The sequence below is a fragment of the Archocentrus centrarchus genome, chromosome 19 (genome assembly GCF_007364275.1).
Source record: "Archocentrus centrarchus isolate MPI-CPG fArcCen1 chromosome 19, fArcCen1, whole genome shotgun sequence".
Lineage (NCBI taxonomy): Eukaryota > Metazoa > Chordata > Actinopteri > Cichliformes > Cichlidae > Archocentrus > Archocentrus centrarchus.
In genome coordinates this window covers 10214027-10239853 of record NC_044364.1, presented here as the reverse complement: position 1 = coordinate 10239853, position 25827 = coordinate 10214027, and the positions used below count along the sequence as shown (strand labels likewise).

The 25827-nt window shown below is 41.3% G+C and overlaps 3 protein-coding genes across 9 annotated transcripts; 1 reads left to right on the top strand and 2 right to left on the bottom strand.

Moving 5' to 3' along the window:
* Positions 1 to 464: 464 nt before the first annotated feature.
* Positions 465 to 9634, bottom strand: kif22 (kinesin family member 22). The gene is made up of 13 exons (XM_030755382.1): positions 9471 to 9634; positions 9002 to 9213; positions 8771 to 8895; positions 8280 to 8431; positions 6846 to 7055; positions 4367 to 4763; positions 3803 to 3923; positions 3455 to 3554; positions 2803 to 2983; positions 2214 to 2308; positions 1741 to 1941; positions 1575 to 1634; positions 465 to 616 (listed from the first exon to the last, which is right to left on the bottom strand). The coding sequence occupies exons 2-13, from the start codon at positions 9187 to 9189 to the stop codon at positions 587 to 589; spliced, it is 1860 nt and encodes a 619-aa protein (XP_030611242.1). The 5' UTR covers positions 9190 to 9213; positions 9471 to 9634; the 3' UTR covers positions 465 to 586.
* An 88-nt stretch (positions 9635 to 9722) lies between these two features.
* On the top strand, positions 9723 to 12668 carry pagr1 (PAXIP1 associated glutamate-rich protein 1). Its single transcript, XM_030755091.1, has 5 exons — positions 9723 to 10157; positions 10404 to 10607; positions 11622 to 11955; positions 12062 to 12150; positions 12281 to 12668. The coding sequence occupies exons 2-5, from the start codon at positions 10436 to 10438 to the stop codon at positions 12514 to 12516; spliced, it is 831 nt and encodes a 276-aa protein (XP_030610951.1). The 5' UTR covers positions 9723 to 10157; positions 10404 to 10435; the 3' UTR covers positions 12517 to 12668.
* A 1045-nt stretch (positions 12669 to 13713) lies between these two features.
* Positions 13714 to 20553, bottom strand: tlcd3bb (TLC domain containing 3Bb). Of its 7 annotated transcripts, none has more exons than XM_030755338.1 (7): positions 20297 to 20553; positions 18675 to 18877; positions 18251 to 18334; positions 17666 to 17891; positions 16823 to 16918; positions 15848 to 15957; positions 13714 to 15729 (listed from the first exon to the last, which is right to left on the bottom strand). In XM_030755338.1, exons 2-7 carry the CDS (start codon positions 18797 to 18799, stop codon positions 15462 to 15464), a joined length of 909 nt encoding a protein of 302 aa, XP_030611198.1. In that variant the 5' UTR covers positions 18800 to 18877; positions 20297 to 20553; the 3' UTR covers positions 13714 to 15461. The 7 variants fall into 7 exon arrangements, with proteins under 7 accessions (XP_030611198.1, XP_030611196.1, XP_030611203.1 ...); XM_030755336.1 differs by having other exon boundaries at positions 20103 to 20552; XM_030755343.1 differs by having other exon boundaries at positions 18675 to 18759; positions 20103 to 20549.
* Positions 20554 to 25827: the final 5274 nt, after the last annotated feature.

Genomic DNA, 25827 nt, shown 5'->3' with positions numbered 1-25827 from the left:
GCAATGTGCTGGGATGGATGGAGTCTCCTGGATGGCAGGGTGGTTCAGAGAGGAGGGGTGTGTAATGAAAAGTGAAATCAACCAGAGTACGTGCTGTGGGAGAAAGAGGGAGGAGTGTTTGTGTGTTGTGGTGGTGGGTTTATAGTCTCTTCCTCCTCAAACCACCCTCCTATATTCAATATTTATCCACTGATTGCGCCTCACATCAGCCTGTGACCTGCTGTCTATGCCCTGCAAATTGGTCCAATTTTGTTTTCACACAGGAAACTGTCGATAAACACCTCCAGAGGCGGTGAACCACGACCTCAGACGGTTCAGGGTAAGAGACACTACACCCCAACGTGAAGGTGACCATTTATAGATTTATTTACCAACGTGAAATAAAACACTCAAGAATTCAATATCATGGGAGGTTTATTTAAAAAAAAAAAAAAAAAAAAAAAAAAAAACCACCACAAAACAAAGCGCCACCAGCTGGCGTACAGGGAATACTACAAAAACATCATAAAACCAAGCATTAAAAAAAAATAAAATAAAAAAGACTTAAAAAAATATGTTCATGTTTGATTTGGAGGGGGGGGGGGCCTCATTTCCCCATGGCACTCACGATGTTTGCCTGCAAAAAGAAAACAAGCAATGAGTACAAACAAAAGAAGCTTAAAGCTGATCACTGCTGCTCAGTTATGGTAAAAAATTATTCTGTTAATATGAAGATGAGGAAAACTAATTACTCAGACCCCTTTTTTAAAGCTGAAAAAGTCCACAGATATAGAATTTCTATCAACTTTAATTGCAAGTAAATTGAATAAACAGATTTGTTTTTAAAACTATTCCCACAATTAAGTGCTAAGTGCTGAGGATGCTTTCAGCTGCTGTTCTTTGGAATAAGCTGCCCACTGACCTGAGGTCAATCACACCCATCTACATGAGAAACTTTTATTCTCACAGGCTTACACTTAACTGTGTGTTTTGTGTTGTATTATATTTCTTTGTAAAGGTGGCTTTGTTTTTATTACCTTCAAAGGCATTGTAGACCTACATAGGTTTTACTGTTTTTTATCTTTTACATTAAGCACATTGATAAAGTTGCCACTGCCAAATGTGAATTGCACTAAGCTTGCCACAGTCAGGCAGAGAGTGCATTGGACTTTTATGGAGAGGCAAAATTAAAGGAAAAGGATTGCCAACAGAATGCAGTACAATACTCTCACAATTATCCCATTTTAATAATTGATGGAGGCCAGCATTGTAGCCAAAGTAAAACTGCATTAGTTGCACAGCCTTACAGTCAATAATATCCACTTTATTAGTATGACTGATTGAAAGAGCCTACCGCTAAGCTAACAGCGATCATGCTGATGTTTTAGCAGGTTTCTCAGTCTTGCTAACATTTGCTACCAAATGCAAAAACAGCTGATAGGAATGCATTTTATTTTGCAGGCATTTTGTGAGAAACTGAAGGAAATCACAAAAATCAGCCCAGTTTATAAATTGAAAAGCAGTCAGTGGTGGAACTACTGAGAGAAGATAACCACTTAGAGAGCTATAATGCCAGCAGTGAGGACTTAGCTTACCTTCATGAAGGATGAAAATCTCTTTTCTGTCATACCCTCAACTTGTATCAGATCTTCCACCTGCAGAACAGCAATCCTATAGTCACTGCAGGTATTTTTAAGACGACAACAAAACAAAACAAAAAAACCAAAAAGAAATCACAATAAAAGGTTTGTCTTTTCTAACCTTTGTGAAGTGACCATGTATCTCCCTCCAGCCCAGAATAAGCTTTGCCTTCTTGTCACCGATCTGCTGCAGACCTTTCAGCTCTTTGAGGCAGCCCATGTTCAGAATTTGCAGGATTTTCTGCTTGGACCGATCCAGCATGGACTGGTCAAGTTGGGACTCCCAAGCATTCTCTGTACTGTTCTCTTTACCACCTGGGGACTGAAAGGAGAAAAATACATGCAATGTAATGATGTTAAGATATTTTCACAATTAAATGTAGAGCACAAATTGTCTATTTCTAATCTATGAACATATTTGCACTGCTCAGGAGAGGAAATCAATTTTAACCAAATAAATCTGAGATCCTTTCTGTATCTGTCGAGTCAGATAAACACACTGAAGCTAATGCACGTCGTCAGCTTGTATCTGATGCTTGCAACTCTGCAGATGTGTCAAGTTAAGCACAGCACAGTTAAGGCTCGGATGCTGACCTCGATCAGGACTGAGAGCGCATTCTCTTTCTTCTTGACGCACACCGACTGTTTTTTGACCACTAGAAGCGGCTGAAGATGCTGGCGCAGGGACACTGAGAGATAGAAAACATAATGTTACATTCACTTAGATTAGGACACAGTCTGTTAAGGCAAATATTTTTACAGCATGGGGGAATTTTTTTTTTTTTTTTTTTAAATGAAAAAGTCAAAATTTTAACATGACTAATTTCAAAGCCAAACGGATGCAAGAGGCACTAATAGAAGTTCTCTGGTTCACACTGCGTTGCTGAGGGTTGTAAAAATATTTCTCTCATCATCATCATTTAATACATTCTCTGGCTCCAGTATTGTAGATTGAGCTTTTGTATCACATTGCAGCCCATCAATAGCTCCAGTGAATCAACATGACAGAATTAGTGAGTCACTACTCCAATAAAGAATTTAGTGAGTCCTCAGTCAAGGTCAGGAGCATCTAATACCTCTATAGTCTAACACTGTATTCATTTCTTCATAAGCCAATCAAAATCTGTGGAAATTCACTCAGTTACAGTAACATCCATCTACTCGTTCAGCACTTCTGACCAACCTTGCAGGGGTTGGACCACAGCCTGCTGCTTATTGGGTTTTGTGGCATCTGACGGCTTTCTCCGCAGGGCAGCTGTGTTGTTCTCGAAGTCAGGCTCTTGTTTTGTATTCGACTTATCTCTAGCTAACTGACTGAATAGCATGGCCTTGCTCTCAAGCTCCCTCTGCTTCTCTTTGAGCTCCTGAAAAAACAAAAAGGATTCCAAGGTTGGCTATCAAATATCCATGAAGTGGAGCTGATCGATTAGTAAAGATCTGACCAGATCAGCACCTGCTGAATCTCATGCAAAGAAAAGCTGCAGATCAAAACCTATTTTAGAAGTTTCCCCACTTGATGTTTCCATGTATGTATGAAAAGGTCAACATAGAAGACAAAGGTTAAAACAAGAAAAGGGACTGAAGATCCCAGTCTGTATCTCTCCAATAGTAGTCCCACAAAGCCTGGTGGTTGCTAGTGAGAGTGTTGCAAGAGAGAATTAATTTCAGCACCAGCTACCAAATCCTGGCCTACTGCTCAGAGACCACGACCTGCTTAAGATGCTGTCAGGCTGTCCTCCTGAACCTTTACTTAAAGCAGTTCAGTGAACTAAAGAACTCTTGAAATCAGTCACCCAGGTGGACAAACTCAAGCTTTGATGCAGGTGTGTTTTCACCTTGATCTCTTTAAGCATGGCGAGCCTCTCTTTGTCCTGGGAGCTCATCGTTCGCTTCTCCAAAGCTATTAGTCTATCCATCAGTGACTGTTCCAACGAACTGAAAGGGCAGACAAAAATAAATAAAACTCACACAAAGGGAGGCTGAAAACCAGGGCAGATAGTATGATCAGGGGCTCTGTAACATGCTTAGGCACCAAAATGTAATGTTTAAAGCCATCTGCACACATAACAGCAAGAGAGCAGCATTTTTGTCTGATGCAAAGGCTTTTACATCAGCCAGACACCACAATTCAAAAGTCTGATTAGCCGGACAAATAATCAGTCTGCGTCTGTGTGGTCTATAACCTGTGGTGATGTGCAGAGGGTGAGGAACCATCTTGTTCAGTTTTCTTCTCCTCTTTCTGCTTCTTCTTCTGCGGCTCACTGCCAGAGCCTCCTGCCTCCCGTTCCTCTCTGGACCGCTTCACTGGAGACGAAGGCAGATGGAAAATTAACAGTTTAGTATTCAGTACACTGTACCAACGGTGTCTGTGGGGGCTCTCTAGAGTGTAAAGCAACTCAGCCAAAAATGGCACAGCATCAGTCAAAGCTGCACTGCAGTGCTTGAATTAAAGCCAAAGGAGGAACAGCACCAGGTAAACACAAGAAGTGGCTTTGAGACAGTGCAGTAGGAAAGAAAGAGCATCAGAACAGCAAAAATGCAAGTGGAGCATCACAGTCTAAACACACACATCCATCTGACCCAGAGACAACCGTTTACTCATCGTCACCAACCTCTAGGATGGGATGTGAGTGCCCCCTTTTGGCATTTAGCTCACATTCCATCAGGTTTCCTCCCCTTTACAAATTAAATATCTTTTTTGTACTTGTGTCCCCTGGCCAAAAAAAGCGAGGGCTTTTCTCACTCACCTGGCAGCACAGGCAAGGCCACGGTTTCACGGGTGAAGGGCTTGTTCACGACGAGCTTGGATTTGGCTGCGAAGTTGAGTGCACTGAAAGTGTCAAAATAATATTTGTACTCTGGTGCAATATTGGTGATCATGACAGAGTGTGCTGAGCCACCCAGAGAGTCCTGCAGCAGCCGTGTCAATTTACTGTCTCTGTACGGCACGCGCACCGAAGTGCCTGAATTTAGAGAGTCCACAACTTTGTTGAGTGTGAAAAGAGACAGGTTGATGGCACCGCTCTCCTTCAAACGGATGCCCTGGTTGCCGGTGCGGCGGTTGTCCTCTGACCCAGCCAAATCGACCAAGTACAGCTTGCCTGTCTGTTGTCTGTGGGGAAGTTTCTGCTGAGTCCGTACAACCTGTATCATAGAAGAGATTAAGATTGTAAAAGTGGCCACAACAAAGAAGTAAGGCAGGAAAAACAAGGTAGTGGTGAAAAGACATGGGGTAAAAGAGGTTTACATTTTATGACAAATGTGACAACACAGGAAGAATATAGAAAATAAAACATCAAATAACTGTTTATATCCAGTGGTGTGCAATACTGCACATTTTGGTATTAATCTGATACCAAGTTGATACAGGACCAGTTTCGCCAATACCAATAACAATACTTTTAACTTATAAAAGGCATCTTATATAGGGAAGAGCTGTGTGCCATGATTTGAGATGAATCATCACTTTGCCAAATCTGAATGCATTTTAAAGAGCACTAACTCACTGTAATTTCTACTTTCCACAATAATTAATAAAGCACAGCTTTCAGCTTTTCATGTACTTTGAAAGTGGATATTTTTGGAGACCAGGGCCCTATACTGCAAAGCAAGTTCAGCATACCCAGGGTATCTTTCTATTTCGATTCACGGACCCCAACACTGGTGACCAGGATAAAGTTGTGCTGTGATGGCTGTCAACTTAAGTTTACCCAGGGTTTCCCCTGCAGGTTAACATGAAAGGGGCTGGCAGCATCTAACCAATCTAAAGGGGTGTTTCACAGATCATAATGACTTTTCTTCCACAGAAAATAATCCCTATGAGTGTCACCTACTCCTGACACAATATCACATATTACAACAAAATATATATAGACACACAGTATACACACTAGTGAAATGGAACACTGTTGTAAAAAGGACATGAGATTAATGCTGCAGAAAATCACGAATCTGGTGATTTAGGCACACAGCAGTAAAATAAACATTTTTATTCCAGTTAATTTTATTACTGAGCGTACCCTCAGGGCTAATGAACAATAGAGCTTAAACTTTAAAATGCATCCATTTATGTGCATGTCACCTGGTATTCTTTTGATACATCATTAGCCCTTTTTTCCTTGTGTGTGTGCATACGCGCATGTGTGTGTATCCATGCAGAAGTGAGGACATATATGTGAGCTTTCCCAAATCAAAAGAGGGACCAATCTTCTATCGCTTTATGACAGAATTGTTGCCAGATAAATTGTAGAAGTTACCAGCAAAATGTACCTCAGTGAAACCCAGCAACCAACACACCTAAACAAGGATAAAGAAACTAGCAGAAACAAAACCAGGCAGTATGGTGATTTTGAGGACACCGCCACTCTCAAAGTCACCAGAATCACCAGAGTCCAAACATTATACCAGAGCAGTGATAAGAACCCACGTGAGCCCAGAGACCCCAAGTGGCTGCAACCTACATCAAAGGCCAAGAAGTAGTGGACAACTGTGTGCCAAGGCAGAAACATGGAGGAAAGCCTCCACCAGTGCCTGGAGCCCTAGCCAAGACCCACCAGAGGCCAGAGAGCACAACCCGGTCCCACCCAGGCAGCACGAGCACCCAGAAAGAGGTGCTCACAGCACCGCACAAGCTGAGGGACAGCGAACAGACACAAAGCCCAGGAAAGACACCATCCAGCACAACAGAATTTCCCTCCAACACACATCACTGTTTACACTGTTTTCATTTACAGCTGTAAAGTATCTCTGCGCAGTGCTCCACTTTCTCACTCACTGCAACCGACATGATTCTGCTCAGTGCCGCTGAGCCATGTGACAGCAGACGACTAATCACAGCAGCGCAGGGGATGGAATAAAGTGTACCTGCATGAGAGGAGCAGTGTTTGCACAGATAGGTCTGCTTTCTGATAAAAGGGAGAAACGTACTGAACTTAGGGGAGACAAACCAACTAAAGCATCGATCTTATGCTATCAATCCAATACCAGCATTGTTTCAATACTATCAATATTTAGATTGATCCGCCCACCACTATTTATATCTCTCCCATAGTACTCCCAGAAAGCACAGAAGTTGCTAGTGGGAGTGTTGCAAGAGAGAACTGATTTCAGCACCAGCTACCAAATCCTGGCCTACTGCTCAGAGACCACGACCTGCTTAAGATGCTGTCTGCCCACTTGACACTAATGAATAAGACAATTCAATTAACTGAACAGAGATCATCAAACCTTAATGAGGAGGACAGCGTGGCTGCGGCTGGAACGCTGGTTTAATTTGGTAGAAGCTGTAGTACGGTTGAGAGTTGCAGGGACAAAGTGTTTGTCAAAATCTGCAAAAGAGGTGATGGTCATGTGTGTGAGGCCAGGGATAAGGATGTTCTTGTCCTTGTCCTCTCTGATCGGTAAATCCTGGGAGTTTGGTGACAGAAGATCTAGCACCTGAGAAAACAAGAGGGAAGCAATATCTGATGAATGATGCACACTAAAGAAACAAGAAGGCTATATTTAAAGATTCAGAGGGCATAAGAAATCCCTTTATTGGTTCCATGATGGGGAAATTCAGTAATGGAGTTATGAGAAAATTTTGCATTAAAATCAAGAAGAGTGGAGGTTTATTTCACTACTCAGTGCTACAATAGGCATGGGAAGGTGAGTTAAAAAGCTCTGTTCTCTTTCCCCTCCTTTTTAAAATCATGCAGAAGGTGGTTTGACACTAAAGGGGCAGACTGTAGCCATTTTCACACATTAAATTTTCGGAGACAATTCGGATCTTGTCCACAGTTAATTTTGATACGTAGCACAGCAGAAAATAGCCTGCTTCAGATGGTTTCACACTACTAGACATAGTCCATGGTGTTTAGAAGAGGGAGCTGCCTGAATACAGTGGGCAAGACACAGTACACATGGCACCCACACACTAGCTGTCTGACGCTGCACTGAGTTTTTATTAGGGAGCTGGCTAATGTCCCAGCCACTACGTCAGATATCTGCATTCTCACATGCAGCTCTGCTGGGTGGGGTCAAGGCTGCTGTCCAGCAACAGATTAGTTTTAGCTATACCATTTATATAATGTATTTGGTTTTAATTTACAAAATTAAGGAAATCAGTTTTTAGTCAATGTAAAATGTTCCATTAGTAACTAAGAAGTTTGTACTTTTAAGCTGAACATAGAGGAAATTTTATTTGCAATACAGGGCTTTCCTTAATATAGGGGGTTTAGTCAGGGCTAAAGAAAGATCAACCATACTACAATGAAATTATTTTTTAAAACCAGTTTTATACAGCAGAGTTTAATTTACTAAAATGAAATAACAGAAATTCTATCAGTTAAAGTAACCAAGATTCAGTACCTCTGTTGTATGCATACCATTTGTATTTATGCATTTAAGAATTTCCCAAACTTTGGGATAAATAAAGTACATACTTTAACAAAAGTCCCAGTGCAATACAAATGCAGAAAAAAAAAAATCCAAAAAACTAATATCTTTATGCTACAAAACCCAGAAACACACTTGTAAGAATTAGTTTACACAAGCTTTTCTAATGCCAACATTTGGCTCAACTATGAAGTACCATCATCTGCCTTGCTTCACTTAACCATGAACAGAAAGTAAGAAATTACTAGGCCATACCATGCTGTGTATGTAAACAACCATTCATACCTTCTCATTATAAATCTCCAAATATGACATGCCAATGCTGTAGTCCCATCCATCATTCTCATCCTTGGCTTTGACCAGCTTGAAGACCTCACGAACAGCTCGGGGGATCACACCTGGCTGCTCTGAACTCCCCAGCATGGTGTGGGTCTTACCTGTGAAAGAGGAAGCGAGAGCTTAGATTTATGCCCCGTTTACATGAGAAGGATCCTGTGGAAACGCTACTGTTTTTCCGTTTTCGAATAGTAACTTATGTGCCAGTACCCCCGTTTTCCAGAAGTAGCGTTTTTTCGCCGTTTACACGGAGACGGAGCACGTTTTTAAATTATATTGTTTTTATGAACTGGAAACGCCATTCTCGTGTAAACGGGCCTTAGAAAAATGTCTCTTTTGGGGAAAAAATATTTATACACAGATAGGGGGAAAAAAAAAGCAGGCTGCCCTTTGAGGACCATTTTTACGGCCTCTTTTAAGACATAATTTAAAGTACATACCAGCTCCTGTTGGCCCATAAGCAAACACACTGGCATTCTGCCCGTTCAGTATGTGTGGTAGAATTGGCTTCACTGAGAGGAAAACCTCTTGCTGTGTCGTTTGTTCACCATGAAAAACGTCGAAACTAAAACAACAAGAACCACCACAGCACTCTTAATATTTAGAACTAGACAATTACCAAGATTCTTACTGACAGAATAATGTACAGAGATTATTACGAAGACACTGACTGGTATTTAACAGTTTCTGTAGCGTTCCTCCAGTTGATTATCTCCAGGTTTTGGGAGTCCAGGCCTCTTACACACGGTCCCTCGCTTTTCTCATCTTCTTTGTTCATATAGGGTCGCAGACGAACCGCTACCCGGACCCTGGACGTCTTCTTGTTTCCTCCATCTGATACCCCCACACGCTGCGCCATAATTGCGCTTCCAAAAACAAAGGCCTGAATAATGTTAAAAATAAACTAACAAGTTAGCCACAAACAAGCATCAAAGTGTAGTTTGTTGATGCTTAAATCAAAATTGTTAGTACTGCATTAAAATACATATTTGTTAAATGAAGCCTCTCATAATAAGCTTTGTTTTTCTTACTGACGGCAGCCTCGCACGGCTAAGAAGCTAAAGCTACAACATAACTTTCCTACTAGCTTAGCTAATTATAGCCACTTCTTCTTTCTACCAAAGTCTACTATATGCTTACCTTTATTATTTGAGAACTTCTGAGACAAGACACGCATTTGTTACACCCTAAATTTAACTTCTAATAACATTGCGGACGCCTGCTTTAGACAATAGCGACCGCGGGCCCTAAAAACTTTAACAGCTAACCGAACACTTTTCAAATGCGGAGCGCAGCAACCGGAAGCGGCCTTCAGCCAATCAGAACTCGCAAACACGCTGGCGCCTGTTTTACGTCTTGCGTTTATATTAATGAGATTTGCGACTTTTCTGATTATAACAGTCACTTGTATGCTATACAAAGTTACATATACGCACTTTAAAAAAAAAAAAAAACAAGTCCGTAACACGAACAGGGAAAAAGGACGCTATTAGAATTTCGCTTCGTTTGCCTTGAGCTTTGCTTGCGATTGCGCAGTTAGCAGGAAGTCGCGTCGAGTGTAAATCTCCGAACCATTCGCCTCAACTGGGGAAGGCTACGCTCGCAGCTGGTGGACTATCCATATGATTTATCAGTGGTGATGTGCAGCCCGGTACAGAGGCGCAGGCAGATCCCCACAGCCAAAATGGCGCTGTGTTTACGTCTGTGCATAATACTTAGTGGCTCTCATGGGGAGCTTTGGTGATTGTATCGTCTGGAAAAGTATTTGACTCGACGTCTTTACCACAGCAGCGGTGATCCGGGAGAAGCCATTAATGACGATTTAAGGCACGTATATTAGTGGACTTACTGCTGTTCAGAAATAGCTGGCGGTTAGGCCTGACGTTAGCTAGCCGCTTGCTTTAGTTGTGGCTGCATTTGCTTGTTATCCTTAAGCAAAAGTAAATCGCTATGGTTAAAAGTTATAGCCTCTCAAAAATACCGCTTATCCCACACAGTTATGTATACCTTAAGTTAGTTTTACCCTCCCTAATATGTTTTAGACGTTTCAATGTTGGGGTTTCTGTTCAGCAGATCTGTGTCTAGAAAGTTCACCAGCAGGAAACATGCAAGCTGAGGCCACAGATACCTCACTGAAAGAGGGCATAGAAGCTCTGGGTGTGAAGGACTCAGAAGAACTTGCAGAGGGCAAAGAGGATGACGACAGCACGGAGCAAAAGGACACGGAGATGGCAGGGAGCGCGGAGGAGGACGACGCAACAGCTAAGGGGGAAACAGGTACCTGCATAGAGAGAGGTGTAATGAAAACATACACAGAGGGCAAGAAGTTTTATTATTAGAGTAAAAGTCTTCAGTGTGAAGAAGTGGGTCTCATACAGACAACTGTATCAGTAATTTAGGAAGTAACAGAAAGGGATTACTAGTAAGAGGTAGGTAAGTAAGTAATAAGTAATGTCATGCAGAAGTTGGCATTAGTTGAAAATGCAAGCCAACAAAACACAACTGAAACAATTTGGGTAGGTATTTGTTTATTACCTGAATATCTGCCACGTTGGCTTGTGAGATTTTGGACTTTTTTTTAAATTCTTTTTCCTAACTTACATACTGATCAGTTAAAGTCTTCTGGCTCTTAATCAAACCATCTTTGAACACTTGAAGCAGAAAATTTATGCTACATGACATAAATGTCTACTACTGCTGTCAGTAAATGTCACCACTAATTTGCAAATAGGCTGATGGCCGTCAGCAGTGCTGATAGTGATGCTTGGTTGGCATGTCAGTGCATCCCTATTTACAACTTATCACAGAGAATTCAAGTCAGTGTGTTTGAAAGATGTTTAAAGTGGACCTATTATGAACTTTATCACTTTCTGTCATATCTACAGTAGTTTTGGAGTGGTGGATGCTCATACATATTAAACATGGCTAAATTTTCACATATGGAGGTCAGTGTATATACAAGTAATGACCTTAAGCTAAAAGCTCGGGCTTCAGACTAAACATTGCATATAGAGTCTACAATCTACACATGGATCTGTATGATGTCACTTGGAGTGTATATCTTCTAATACAGTCTCAGTACTCTGGCTGTGAGCACAGCAGCCAATCAAAACAAAAGCAGGTGGCCTTAAAGGGATAAGAGCTCAGACATAGGATGAACACAGGACTACATAAAAGCACAGTATAGGGTTAATCCATAATAAAAATGGGGCTTCATTTTTATTTTGATATAGATTTTTACTCTAAAGCATTTGTTAAACTGACTGTGTACACTGTTTCCTGCCTTTTCAGACGGGAACACAGATGCAGTAGGAGGAGAGTCGCAGAAGGATGGACCTCAGGCAGACGCAGGGGTGGAGGCTGAAGATGGAAAGCAGGCTGCAGAGGTGGACGGTGACTGGGAGCTTCCTTACAGCGACGAGGAAATGGAGGACCCCAAAAACTGGATGCCTCCTCCTGCAGAGATCAAAAGACTCTATGAGCTCCTTGCTAAAGGCGAGATGCTGGAACTGAACTTTGTGCCCCTTCCTAGAAGGCCACCCACACCTGAAGCCACTCCTTCACCTGAAAGAGATGAAGAGGACGAGGCAGCCAAGGAAAGGGAGAGGCAGGAGAGAGAACGCAAGTCAGTATTACTTTTTCTTAAGGTCATTTCATGACTAAGGATTTCAGTTTGGGTACTTTTGGTTGTTACAGCCTCATGTTGTTTTTTGTTTTTGTTTTTTTTTCAGGCCTCCAACTCCAACTGAGTTTGACTTTGATGAGGAGCAAATGCAAACCACTCCAAAAAATGCCTTCCTCAGCAGACGCAGGACTCCAGGTATGCCACAATCAGTTATTTGTGTTGTATTTTTTTTTAAACCTCTTAATTATTGGGTTGTTTTAGGAAGAACAATAAAGTTTTTTTGTTTTTTTTTTTTAAATAATGAACATTGCCCCTTTTCTTCCAGGATCTTCAGCCCGCTCCTCTGTTAAACGGGAAGCTCGGCTGGACAAAGTATTGTCAGACATGAAACGCCACCGCAAGATTGAGGAGCACATCATGCGCACAGGCAGGGACCTCTTCAAGACCGACAAGAAGCTGGAGGAACCGCTTTCTCCAAACAGCCAGAAGGAGCGGGAGAAGGAGAGGGAACGAGACAGCAACCCCAACACCATCTTCTCCCCACGACAGAGGAGATACTGAAGTTTTGAGATCAGGACTTGCCCAAATACATTTAAGGCCATGAGTTTCCCAAGGCTTTCTTAAAAACTTGAATTTTTTAATGTCACAAGTTTTGTATGTTTTATGTTTTGTATGATGGCAATAAACATTTTAACCCTGGAGGATGTCACTCATCTGCTGTACTCAGTGTGTGCTGATAGTTTATTTAAAACTGTGGCTAAAGTAATACCATAGGGATATATCTGGGTTTTTAGCCTTGTGAATGCAGTATTTCTTCAATTCCTTGAATTCTTTTTTTCATGTTTAGGACAAATATTTATTTGGACTACAATACAAACTGACATTAATGGTCAGGTCATTGTAACCTCATGAAACCCGTTTTTGCCCATAATACAATAATTCATATACTAATTGAGACAAATGTTCACACAAAGGTCTAATAGGATAAAACGACACATTTTCATATCCAAAAGGTCAAACTGGATTTAAATAGTTATAAGGTATAGAAATGTGAGGTACTGGCTCCGTGTGGCTAATGTAAGTACCAAGAAAATAAAGCATTTATGTACAGTTAGGATAATAAATATTCGGACAATGAGAATTTTTTTTTTTTTTGCCAGTACAAGTGCTGATTTTCAGCTTTAATACAGGTTTACGAAAATTTTGCATTATCTGTTTAGGACAGGGGTCTTCAACTCCAGGCCTCGAGAGCCCCTGTCCTGCAGGTTTTAGATGTGTCTCTGCTTCATCACACCTGAGCCGACTATAGAAGTCATTAGCAGGACTCTGGAGAACTTGACTGCATACTGAGGAGGTAATTCAGCCATTTGATTCAGGTGTGTTGGATGAGGGACACATCTAAAGCCTGCAGGACAGGGGCTCTCGAGGCCTCGAGTTAAAGAGCCCTGGTTTAGGAATTACAGCCATTTTTATACATAGTCCCCCATTTTCAGAGGCTCAAAAGTAATTAAACTAACATAAGTGAAATTGGTTTGGCTACTTAAAGCTGTGTAACTACAGAGCTGCAGTGATAGAAATTACCCCCCCCCCCCCCCCCAACAACAAAAAAAAAAACTCATGTGAAATCAAATAGATTCATTGATTCTGGCACCCTCTACTGGCTCCCTTCAACCTCACGAGGGAGCAGAACTGCACACTGATTTTAGAAAGTACGAAAAGCTTTTTGTTTAAAACAAAAGAAAAAGACTCAAGACAGGCTCAGGACAGAGAAGTATATTTTAGCTAAGTTTGAGTAACAATACAGCCTTCACATAAGGCTCAGAAGCATAGAGTATAATATGTATGCATAAATATGCATTCAAAACCACAAACCAAATAAATAAATAAATAAATACTTACAAATAAATAACAAGCATTTTGTGGAATATACAGTACATCAGTTGAAATGTTTGAGTATTGTCAAGAAGCAGTACCTTATGAATTCATGGAACAGAGGAATGGATATTCAACATGCCCATGGCTGTCCAGATGCTTTGGCACACACTACCCTGTCTTTTGATGGTTTTTAAGCTGAGTTGTTTTTTTTTTTGTTTTGTTTTTTTTCTCTCGACCCATTTCCAGAAAGGTATAGCTGCTTAAAACAAACATGAAATGACACAAAACAAGCCTATTTGTTCATAGAAGGTTCATAGAACCAGTGGCTCAAATGACTGGAACATTTTACACAATGTTAAAAAGCTTGCTTCATGGACTTATTAGTGGGGGGGAAAAAAAAGCTTCATGAGTGACAGCAAAATAACAAATGTACTGCTTATCCGTCACAAGAGTGCTTCCTTCTCTTTGTTGTTCCCCTTCGAATTTCAACATTGCAAGACTCCTAAAAGAGCTAAAAATACTCAAACATCATGGATCCCTTTATGAAATATTCCTGCAAAGCAATCAGTGCTGTTGTAAAGTTGGACATTTACAACAGTACCAAACTTGTTAAAAGATAACCAGTTAAAAGTGACTGTTACTGTGCATCACTTACTTGAATGCAAAAAAAAACCGTGATGAAAAGGAATGTTTTATCTATGCTGAAACGAGGACCACTGTGGAAATATCTGAGGGTAGTTTGTGTTCACTAAGCTGTAAAACCACAAAATGTTTCAGTCTTAAATCTGAACTGTCAAAATGTGTGATGCAGAACTGAGACAAAACCGAAGAAAATAAACAAGCATTGACCTAATACTGACATGGAATGACATTTTTACATCTGCTATGTACAACCGTCACATTTTTTTTTTTTTTGTCCGAGGAAATCCTCTTCCTTCTTTCTCGAGAGTAAAAAATAATTTAAAAAGTAAAGAAACTGCAAAGAATGGAGGGGGAGGGATAAGGCAGCAGAATACAGTCGTGTGGGATTATCTCCGTTCTAAAGATGAGTCAGTCTGCAGGTCGGTTACATTTTGTTAGAGTGACAGTGACTACATAGAGGATACAGATAATAAACACTAACAAGTCAAAATACTGCTTAGCTGGGATTTTTTTTTCTTTTTTTGAAGGTCTTCTTCATTACTAAACTGAATTAGACCTTCCATCTACAGCGAACATACTAACATACAATATAATACATTCCTATTTTCCTGCTCTTCCATGAGGCAGAGAGGACTGAATTGGATCTACGTGAGGGAAACAGCCACCTATGCTTGCTGTACATCCAGGCAACTTCCTCTCTAGTCAGTGCATGTTCCTGTCTGTCACAGTGCCCGATGACATCTTAAATACTGAGCGCTCTAACACTCTGTTTTGTTTCCTACAAACTAAGAGGCTGAAGTACTTGAAGGCTAGCCACCGAAGCATTTAGCTGTTTGCTGGCTACAAGCACTTCAGCTCAATCTGAGGCCATCGTCTCAGCTTGTTTCAAGTCTTGCTTTTCCCCTCGCAGCGTTCTTTCTTTTACATACTCATTGGTACATTCGCCTTCTTTCCCTCCCTGCCTCAGCCTCCCCTCCACACCGCTCCTCTCAGTGTGTGGCCAGCTCGGGCTCTGTGGAGAGCGTGCTGTAGCCGTTGGCAGGCTGGGGCACAGTGCTGCCATCCGTCTGGAGCTCCTTAGGTGCGGCTGCGGTCGCGTGCGGCCTCTGCGAGCGGGATGTGCCTGTGAACAGTCGCAGGGCGCCCCTACAAATGAGGGAGAACCAGTAGAGCTGGGGTGCCATGAGCAGAGCAGCGCCAAGGTTACAGTGCCAGGGCACTGACAGGGGAACCATGTGGAAGGGAATGGATGCATACCTGGATCCAAACGGAAGAGACAAAACATTGCATGATTGTAAACGTGCGTAAGTGGCTGTGCAAGTCACTGTCCCCAGTTCAGCCAGTCAGCAGAACAGAGATGGAAAGAAAGACATACCTTCCATAGACGTAGTAGAGGTAAGGGAAGAGTAGGACTCGACAGATGAAAAAAGTGATCAGCATAAGAGCTCCATTCACTTTGTGCAGGAGAGTGTGCTGCTGTTTGTACTGAGAGCGGGAATAACAAGAGAGAGGGAGAAAGAAAAGCAAGCGGTACAGTTTGGTGAAAGCCGCCGATGTTAATCTTTGACTATTATACTGTTAATTATTGTTATATTTGTTAATACTATCTAAACAAGACGTGGTGAAAGCACAGTGTAATGCTGCTGTTTGGATACTGGTTGATTTCTACAGGAGGCAGCAGTACAGCGCGATGATGTTTGATCTTGAACCTGCTTTAGCGAGATAACATACAGCACAAACATCTGTTTAAGAAGTTTTTCTCGTGCCCATTCACTAACCTCACATCCTAGAATTACATGGCATCCCATCAATAAGAACTCCTTTGTTTACATTGTTTTTTGGGTTTTTTTTTACTCTTTAAGTAGGCAGGTCTCAAAGGCTGCAGCTTTTGTTGTTTATCAAACTGCCATGTGCACTGTGTATGAGAAGCTAGGGTGCTAAGTGACAAAGGGTAGAAGGACAAGCAGATAGTATATCCACTGAATATCCAGTTTAAATACTAGGGCTATATTCAGAGGCAAACAGCTGTGGGAGCCTCATTCGGGGTACAAGCAGACACTGAAACACACAGACCTAAAACAAATACAGGGAGATAGGCATCTCCTACAGTGGACTGTGTTACCAATTAAAGACTGATGTTTCTGACAGAGCTGTTCATGTAAGACACAACTGACAGGGGCCGCTGGGCATGAACAAGCTGCATGCTGGGAATGGCTGGAAATATTCTCTCCAATGAATTAAAAGGGAGAAGAAAAAAAAAAAAGTAGAGAGTGAAGAAGAACTTTAGTATAACACATGCACATGCAAAAATGCACCAAAATCTTCTTACAGGCCAAACAGAGACACTTACCTGGATGAGTATTTTTCCTAAGCAGACAGACGGAGTGCTGAGCTCAGCCATGAACATTATGCCCTGGAAATAATCTCCCTTTCCTTGTCGCCAAAACTAGAGAGAGAAAAGGGAGGCTGATTATTTGTCTAGACTGTATTGTTCCTTTGTGTCCTTGTTAGTACATGTGCAATTAAAATGCCCATAAGGAAGAGAACGTTTAGAAAACCAACTGAAATAGTTCGAAGACTTAATTCCTACTCTGTCAGACAAATGTGGATGGCTTTTAAATGCCTCTACAGGCTCACTGAACACACTGCTGAACAGTGAATGACTTAAAATCTATTAAAGATATTTTAAAATAAGGGAAGCATAGTGTTAATACCTGGAAAAAGAGACTGCTTAGTTTAGTTGATTTATAAATGAAATTATATGACTGGATCTCAGCCACATGCACACTAATTCACACAGTTCTGATGTACTTAAACTTTCCTAATTTAGTCAATCAGGGAATTACCAGGCTCTTATTTTGAATGTTTTTTTGCTGCTTGTCTTAACAGCATATTAAACAGAATATATGCCTGGTAAATTGCTCTATGATACAATTATGATTAAAATGCACTTTTAAGTCTCTTTTTTTTTTTTTTTTTTGCACTGCACTGCAAGCACCCTCAGACAGGGCATGAACACATCTATTAAGTAATTCTTGCTTTGGGAATAAAAAAATGAAACACTTCTGCCACAAGTGCACTGTACCTTTACACAAGACTAAAATACCTGAGTGTGGGTAGATAATTCACTGCTATACTTTTCTTGCTTTGCTCAGATCTCTGCTCAACAGAAAGAGCAACATATGACAGTTACCACAGAGACGGGGAAGCAGACGGTGACCATGACAACATGGTGCAGCACCATGAGGAACTCTCGACGCAAGTAGCTGGTCAGCGCTGAGCTCATGTACTGGGGTGCTGCTGAGGCCTCCTCGTGCCCTTTGACCCGTAGCTTGTACCAGTAGCACATGAACATGGCGTAGATGTCATACACAAAGTAGGGAACGGCAAACATGATGTAAGTGCTTGTGAGCCAGTGCCTGGAAGTAACAGGAAAGAACAGGTTCAGTAATAGTCAGAACACAACTTTTGTAATACTGCCAAGTTGGAGTTAAATGCAACTTGCCATAAAAAGCAATGCTTGTCCCCTCTGTACCCCCCCCCTCAAAAAAAAGATAAATTATCTGGAATCTATTTAATCTCAACAGCTATCAAAATAGAGACAAAGTGCTTAGGATTGTTCCGAGAGAGCTGAATTAATACCCACTTAAAATAAATATATGACATAAAACCAAAGAGCCTTTACATGGTCCGGCCACAGACCTGGAAAAGATCGATCACAATATGTAAGACATAAAATGTTGATCAAATGTGACAGAATATATTCCAATCAACTTACTGGTCCTCAATGATGTCTTCACAGGAAGAAGCAATGATATAGCCAGCTGAGGAAGCCATGACTGCCTGAACTGAGGACACCAACCTGTGAGCAGTAACGACAAAAATTCACTGTCCAGTTAACACATGTTAAGAACAGAGTGCTTTATGCTTTTATGCAAGAAATAACACAGCTGAAAGTAACTGTAAAAAAATAACAGGTGCCACACTGACCTGCCACACTTGTTACGCAAAAAACTGAATATGAGTTTTAGTCTAAAACAACAAGGATGGCACTACAATAAAAGCACCACTTTACTAGTTTTAGGGGGCATGCTGTCAGCATGAAAGGTAAACAGAGTGAGTGTTAAGATTCTAGATGGCATTTCTACATCTGTTGCAAGTGAGACCACGCAGAAAACTGAAAAGGTTTCAAAGGGGCTAACCTGGCTGATACAATCACTGCGTCCCCTTCACTCCATCTCAGTCCTGGGATGGTCTTCAGGCATTGTTTGGACAGCAGGAAAAGGCCTGGAAAGAAAATAGAGCCAGCAGCTAGGATGGTCAGCATGATCCCTGGCGATCTGTCGCAGAGGCAAAAACTTCAGCAGGCAATCTGGTCCTTGAGATCCCTCGCTCTTTCCCCTCTCTGAAAAACAGAGGAGACATGACCGAGTGAATAGGGGCTCACACTGATGTCACTGCATCAAACGCACTTGTGTAAACATTTAGTAAACACTATCTAAGTCTAACACTGGTGGCAATATATTATTCCACTGACAGGTCAAACAAGATGTAAGAGAACGGTGCACTGCACCGAAAACTGAGACACTACACTAAGTGCAAGTGTAGGATGTCAGTGAGCAGACGCCTTTGTGTAGCATGCTCTTCTACCTACATAACACTGTAGGCCTTATTCAATTTCCTCTTTATTTTTACGGCAACCATGTGGTTTTACCAGGCGGGTTTGCAGTTTGCACAGACTCGGCGAGCTGACTCATTAAAAGTTGAAGTCCATTAGCAAAATACGCATTGCGCTATTTTTAAAATCCCAAACGTCGAAAATATTGACATTGCTGCTGCTGCTACTCACAGCTCCAGGCAGCACCGCTAGTCGAGGTTACCCAGACAGGTAACCAAGTACAGGTTAGGCTTTGGTGGGTTCACATATAATTAAACTATTCTGGCAACATTAAAGACCCAGCCTAGTTCAGCCAGTTAAGCTTTAATTTTTAGGTTAGCCTAAGCTCTGGCTAAATAACATGATGGAGACTCAAGTAGTCCCACGTGTCAAATTTACTTGTTCCTGAACAAACGCTAACTTACGTTTTCTCACGAAATATAACAGCTAGTTAAGCTAACTAGCGGCAGAGTGCTACGGCGAGTTAGCGGGTTTTCTCGTTTTGTTGTAAAAGTGCTAATAAGAAAAACTGGGTCAGCCAGTGTCCGTGTAGGCTCAGTGAACAAAACGATATCGCCAGCACTAAATGCCATCCCGCGGTAGGCAACAGCAACTGTATGCGCCGCTCAATCGCCCGCTAACAATGACTGCAAGCGCTAGCTACCGTTAGCTGTGGCAGTTTAGTCACCACTGGCTTGGCAACCAGCACCATCCATCCATCCATAACAACAGTTAGAAAGATGCTAGCATCCCAACATAAAGACCAATAGCTGAGTGTGTCCCCGTCTGTTTTTTGTTACTAATTCACAGGGACGACATGGTGGCGTTAAACTATTTCGTTAGCTTGTTATTTGTTTGTAGCACTTAGCAATAGCAACGCAGCTAACCGACCCCGTTAAACGCTAACCGTGGCTAGCAGATTGGAGTTTACACATGTCTAGAATAGAGGAAGAAAATGTTATGCAACATTTACACGGCGACTCTGCAGAGTCCAGTCAGCGGCCAGTCGAAAGTCGTGTCCTGCAGAAAGCGTTTAGATGTATCCCGGGGGTCTCCGCCTCGATGATCCGCATGTTTATGTGGCCACTTCAATGTTGAAGGGTAGCAGCAGCGAGCTAGCGCTAGCGTGCATCAACTTAGATCAAAATCTGTATGAGGGCAGCTCACCGAGGGCATTGGTGAGAAGCATGCGACGGAAATAGCGCTATCTAATGAAACAGACGAAAAAAGACAATGGCGCAGTTGGGTACAGGTGTCAGTGTGACTGTAGCTGGTCCAGTCGCTATGTCATCTCTGTCTCGCCACAGCAGAGCAGAGATGCCGCTGCCTTCTCTCTCCTCAGCCTCCCAGATGCAACGTTGACTCAACACTGTCGGACTGCTGCGCCAGCTACTTTCCTACAGGTCCGGGCGGCAGCATCTCATGTCATGACGAGAAATTTGCACCAGTCACAGCACCGCATTTTGCAAATTATTGCTTTCTGTGCATTGAAACGCTGAATGGATCCCACATAGGGAGGCCATCTATTTCAAGTCGATTCTTAGTTTGCAAATATCCAGTCTGTCTCTTTCAAAGACACGGACATTCATATATTTTATGTATTTTTTATCAGCCACTACAAATGGGTACATAAATTAAGCCCTTTTTCTCTATTTTTTTTTTTTGGTCAGGTTTCACCTTTCAACCATAGAACCACTGTTTTGAACTCAGTATCTGTTATCAGCCCTAAACAGCATATAATGCTGGTCCAGACAACATTCCTGGTTGCATGCTAAGGGACTGTGCCGAGGAACTCAAGGATGTCCTCACAGACATCTTTACCTCCCTGAGCCAGGCTGTTGTCCCCAACACCTTTAAAACCACCACCATCATACCTGTATCAAAGAAGCAATCACCAGCTTGCATCAGTGATTATCTGAGGACCATCTGGGCCTCAGCACTTCACTATGCAACTGGCTGCTTGACTTTCTTACTGGGAGACCACAAGCAGTCAGAGTTAACAGTAACAGCTCAAGCACCATCTCACTGAGCACAGGAGTCACTCAAGGATGTGTGCTCAGCCCCCTACTTTTTAACTTTTACCTTAGTTTGCAGATGATACAACAGTTTTGGGTCTCGTCAACAACAACGATGAGAAGTGAGGTGAGCAGACATTTGAAAAAAGTCACTATACAGTTGTGGTCAAACATTTACATACACTCATCACAGGCATGGTTTGGTTTGGGAATGGATAATGCAGCCTAAGATATGTTAGGCTTATCCCAGAAGCTTAAGCTTCTGGAATGGCTTTCCCAAAGTTGCAACCTCAGCTCTGTTGAAAATTTGTGGACTATGCTTAAAAGCCAGCTCTGTGGCAGGAAACCAACCAATTTAAATGGACTGTACCAATTCTGCCAAAACGAGTGGTCTAATATCAGCCAGAATTATGCCAGAAGATTGTTGATGGCTTCCAAAATTATCTGGTCAAGGTGCAACTTGCTGAGAAACATTTAACCAACTATTAACGGGGGTGTATGTAGCCTATATATTTGAGTCTCTATGTGTACTTTTGACCCCGTGTGGATCAGAGAAAATCCAAAATAAATGAAAATGTGTGCACCCAATTCTTGTTTTTTAAAGTAATTAAAGATGTATGCTGTGCAATCATTCCACCCTGGAAAAAGAACAGCTCAAATAATTAATTAAAATCCACAGATTACTGTGACATTCATGTCCATGATGAGTGGATGTAAATTTCTGTCCACAGCTGTGGTACAGGTTAGTTATAAACTGGTCTCCACTGTAGGGCAGTTCAGGACTTTCAAACAATTATGAAATTGTAGAAATCAAACAAACAATTAAAATCCAGTAAGGTGCAGTTCAGAAGTGAAAGCAGAATTCATGAAGACAGATTAATTATGTGCAATGTTATAGTTAAAGTCATCATACATGCAGCTCTGATGCTGAAGTAGGAGCAGTGTTGGCTTGAGTGTAAAACAGCCTCCAGATATTCTGCAAGTGACAAAAGGAAGTGCTACAGGATAATCCACCCATCCTTGCAACATTATTGTTTAATGTTAAGTGCATTTCATTGTGTTGAACAATTAGAATTTAATTTTGGTGCACTGACTTTCTTAAAATGCTCTCATTGACTATAATTTCAGTCTGTTTTCATCTCTCAGAACTTCCAACAATATGTGAAGAATGTGTCTAAACTTGTTTTTCAGTTTTAGTAAGCAGTGGTGTTGATAAAATAGCCACAGCAAAATAACTACAGTAGGTTGCCAAGTCAAGAAAGAATGGACTCTTTGTTGCAGGCGTAACCTGTGTTCCTGTGGGATCCTTTGAACTTAATTTAGGCTACACGAACAAGGTCCAGTTTGTATGATTTGTGAACACTGGAGCATTGTGGTGTTTCTGGAAAATAAAACACTATGTTGCCAGAAGTATTTGCTCATCTGCCTTCACACGCATATGAACTTGAGTGACTTGAGTCCCATTCTTAATCAACAGGGTTTAACATGATGTCGGCCCACCCTTTGCAGCTATAACACCTTCAACTCTTCTGGGAAGGCTTTCCACAAGATTTAGGAGTGTGTTTATGGGAATTTGTGATCATTCTTCTAGAAGCACATTTGTGAGGTCAGACAGTGATGTTAGATGGAGAAGGCCTGGCTCGCAGTCTCTGCTCTAATTCATCCCAAAGTTGGGAGCATGAAGTTGTCCAAAACGTCTTGGTGTACTGAAGCATTAAGAGTTGCTTTCACTGGAACTAAGGTGCCAAGCCCAACTCTTGAAAAGCAGTCCCGCACCATAATCTCCCCTCCACCAAACTTTATACTTGGCGCAGTCAGACATGTACTGCTCTCCTGCAACTGCCAAACCCAGACTCATCCATTGGACTGCCAGACAGAGAAGCATGATTCATCACTCCAGAGAACACGTCTCCACTGCTCTGGAGTCCAGTGGTGGCGTGCTTTACACCACTGCATCTGACGGTTCACACTTGATGATGTAAAGCTTGGATGCAGCTGCTTGGCCATGGAAACCCATTCCATGATACACACTGTTCTTGAGCTAATCTGAAGGCTACATGAAGTCTGGAGGTCTGTAGCGAGTGACTTTGCAGAAAGTTGGTGACCTCTGCACACTATGTGCCTCAGCATCCATTGAAGTAACATTTGCAAACAAGCTTGTGGCACACAGTTACAGGATGTGAATTGTTACTCTCGTGCCATCACTCATTTCTTCATATTCTGCTTCCAAGGAACCAGACTTTCTTGTAATTTTTAAAATGGTGTTGTGGCTTTTTTTTAAAACAAATGCTTTTTTCAAAGTTTTTCTTTGGACATTGGCTACTTTTTCCACTCATTCTCATTCCAGTCCTTGTACCTGACATTTTCAGAGGAATGCTTTTTTTCAATGAATCATTCGAGCATAAAAATGGCAGCTAACTCAAAGGATGAACCAGTGTTGTGTCTACACATAACAGACAACTTAGCAAATAACCAGTTTTGAATTCTATCTTTTGGCACTTTGGCAATATTTTTTTTTTCAGTGGGCTGCTAGAAACAAAGTGCCATTACCTGAAAAGTTTGCATCTCTCAGCATGATGTGCTTAAAATATTTGACTTGGAAGTGGAAGACAAAAGAAGTGTCAGACCTAAAAAACTATCTACAGCAGATGAACAGTATCTGAAAGTTATGTCCCTAAAAAACAGCAAAAAGAAAAGAAAAAAATCTGTTAAACACAGTGAAGGTTCTGTCATGGTTTGGGGCTGCATGTCAGCCAGTGATGTTGGGGATCTTATCAAAACTGATGGAATAATTAACACAGAAACGTACACACTGCCAATGCAGTAGAAGCATACCTGGATAGAAAAACACAGTAGAGCATTATCAATCATGGATTTGCCTCCCCAGAGCCCAAACTTCAACATCATTTAAGCTATGTGGGATCATCCTGACTGAAAACAGAACAAAAGACAGCTAACATCCAAAGAAGCCACATTAGAAAAGGACTGGAATGAAAATCACTGTCAGCAGGTTTGGGTGAAAAGCTCAGGATTAGAGGTACAACAGTAAGTGTCTAGAGCAGGGATCCTCCTCCTTTATGTCCATGTATGTTTGAACATGTTTCTATATCAATGCACATATTTACCATTTTCCTAGCAAATTATACAGAATTGAGGAGTGGCAAAAGACTATTGCACAGTACTGTAAAACAAACAAACAAACAAAAAAAAAACCCCAATCTGACTGAACTAATGAGTATAGCTGTCTTCAGTGGACATACATGTCATTTTGCTTCCATTACATATTTTATTTTCAGACTAGTACCCAAGACACACATTAATGTGTTTATTGCATGCTGTCTACTGTAAATGTATGTATTGTGCATATTTAAAAATAAGATTTTAGAAAAACCTGTAACACAAAAAATATTGTCTAAAGCAAAAAAAAAAACAAAAACCCTCAAATAGTAGCACTCACATGTACCAATCTTTTTTCTTACCTGTATTCTCAAGCTTCTTACAGATGGGTTTGTTCACATTCAGAACATAATTTATTGAACATTTTACACTCACTGGGTTGCCTTCATAAGTGCCTTGAATCTTCATGGCACAGATTCAACAAGGTGCTGGAATCCATGATGTGAATCTTTTGTTCCACTGCATCCCAAAGGTGCTCTATATGACTGAGATCTGGTGACTGTGGAGGCCATGTAAGTACAGTGAACTCATTGTCATGTTCAGGAAACCAGTTTGAGATGATTTGGCCTTTGTGACATGGTGCGTTGTGCTGCTGGAAGCAGCCATCCAAAGATGGGTACACTATGTCACAAACGAATGGCCATAGTCAGCAACAATACTCAGGTACGCTGTGGTGTTTAAACAGTGCTAACGATGCTTACTTAGTACAATGGTATGGTACTAAGGGGCCCAAAGTGTGCACCATTACACCACCAGCACCAGCTAAATTGTTGATACAAGGTAGGATGCTTTCATCTTGTTTACTCCAACTTTGGACCCTACCATCTGAATGTTGAATTGTGACTGATTAGACCAGGCAATGTCTTTCCAATCTATCCAATTTTGGTGAGCACATACAAATTGTAGCCTCAGTTTACTACTTGTAGCTGAAAGGAGTGAAACCTGTTGTGGTTTTATCCTTCAAGGTTTGACATGTTGTGCATTCAGATGCTCTTCTGCAGACCTTGGTTGTAACAAGTGGTTATTTGAGTTCCTGTTGCCTTCCTGTTAGCTCAAAGCAGTCTGGCCATTCTCCTCTGACCTCTGAGAACAATGAGACATTTTCACCCAGAAAACTGCTGCTCGCTGGATATTTTCTCTTTCTTTCTGAAAACATGCCAAAACTGAACTCTTTCTCTATCTGCCATCACATTTCCTTATTTATATTAAGTGAAAATCCACATTGTGAGATTTTTTTCCCTTAATATATCAACAAATTTAAATAAGAATTTTAAAGCTATCTTTATCCAATACTCAGTTTGCTATTCTGGAAAATGATACAAATTTTTTTATAGATAATCCTCTATTTGCATATTTAAACCTAAAAATTTAGAACATCTTTAATGCAAAATATTTCATTTATAATTAACTGGCTTTTGGAGTATGCTTTAGTAAAACTACCTGTTATTTTAATTAATATTTTGGTTTTAAATGTGCTATATAAATAAAATGTACTTACTTTACTAT

What these genes read in the sequence shown, in the direction of transcription:
- kif22 (XM_030755382.1), bottom strand. Translation starts at nt 9,189, where the DNA reads ATGGCGCAGCGTGTGGGGGTATCAGATGGAGGAAACAAGAAGACGTCC. An exon ending in ACGCTGTCCTCCTCATTAAG is followed by an intron (nt 4,764 to 6,845) that starts GTTTGATGATCT and finishes TCTATGATACAG; the next exon opens with GTTGTACGGACTCAGCAGAA. An exon ending in TGTGGTCCAACCCCTGCAAG is followed by an intron (nt 2,309 to 2,802) that starts GTTGGTCAGAAG and finishes TCTATCTCTCAG; the next exon opens with TGTCCCTGCGCCAGCATCTT.
- pagr1 (XM_030755091.1), top strand. Translation starts at nt 10,436, where the DNA reads ATGCAAGCTGAGGCCACAGATACCTCACTGAAAGAGGGCATAGAAGCT. An exon ending in AACAGCTAAGGGGGAAACAG is followed by an intron (nt 10,608 to 11,621) that starts GTACCTGCATAG and finishes CTGCCTTTTCAG; the next exon opens with ACGGGAACACAGATGCAGTA. An exon ending in CAGCAGACGCAGGACTCCAG is followed by an intron (nt 12,151 to 12,280) that starts GTATGCCACAAT and finishes CTTTTCTTCCAG; the next exon opens with GATCTTCAGCCCGCTCCTCT.
- tlcd3bb (XM_030755338.1), bottom strand. Translation starts at nt 18,799, where the DNA reads ATGCTGACCATCCTAGCTGCTGGCTCTATTTTCTTTCCAGGCCTTTTC. An exon ending in GAAGACATCATTGAGGACCA is followed by an intron (nt 17,892 to 18,250) that starts GTAAGTTGATTG and finishes TGTTACTTCCAG; the next exon opens with GCACTGGCTCACAAGCACTT. An exon ending in TCTGCTTCCCCGTCTCTGTG is followed by an intron (nt 16,919 to 17,665) that starts GTAACTGTCATA and finishes TTCTCTCTCTAG; the next exon opens with TTTTGGCGACAAGGAAAGGG.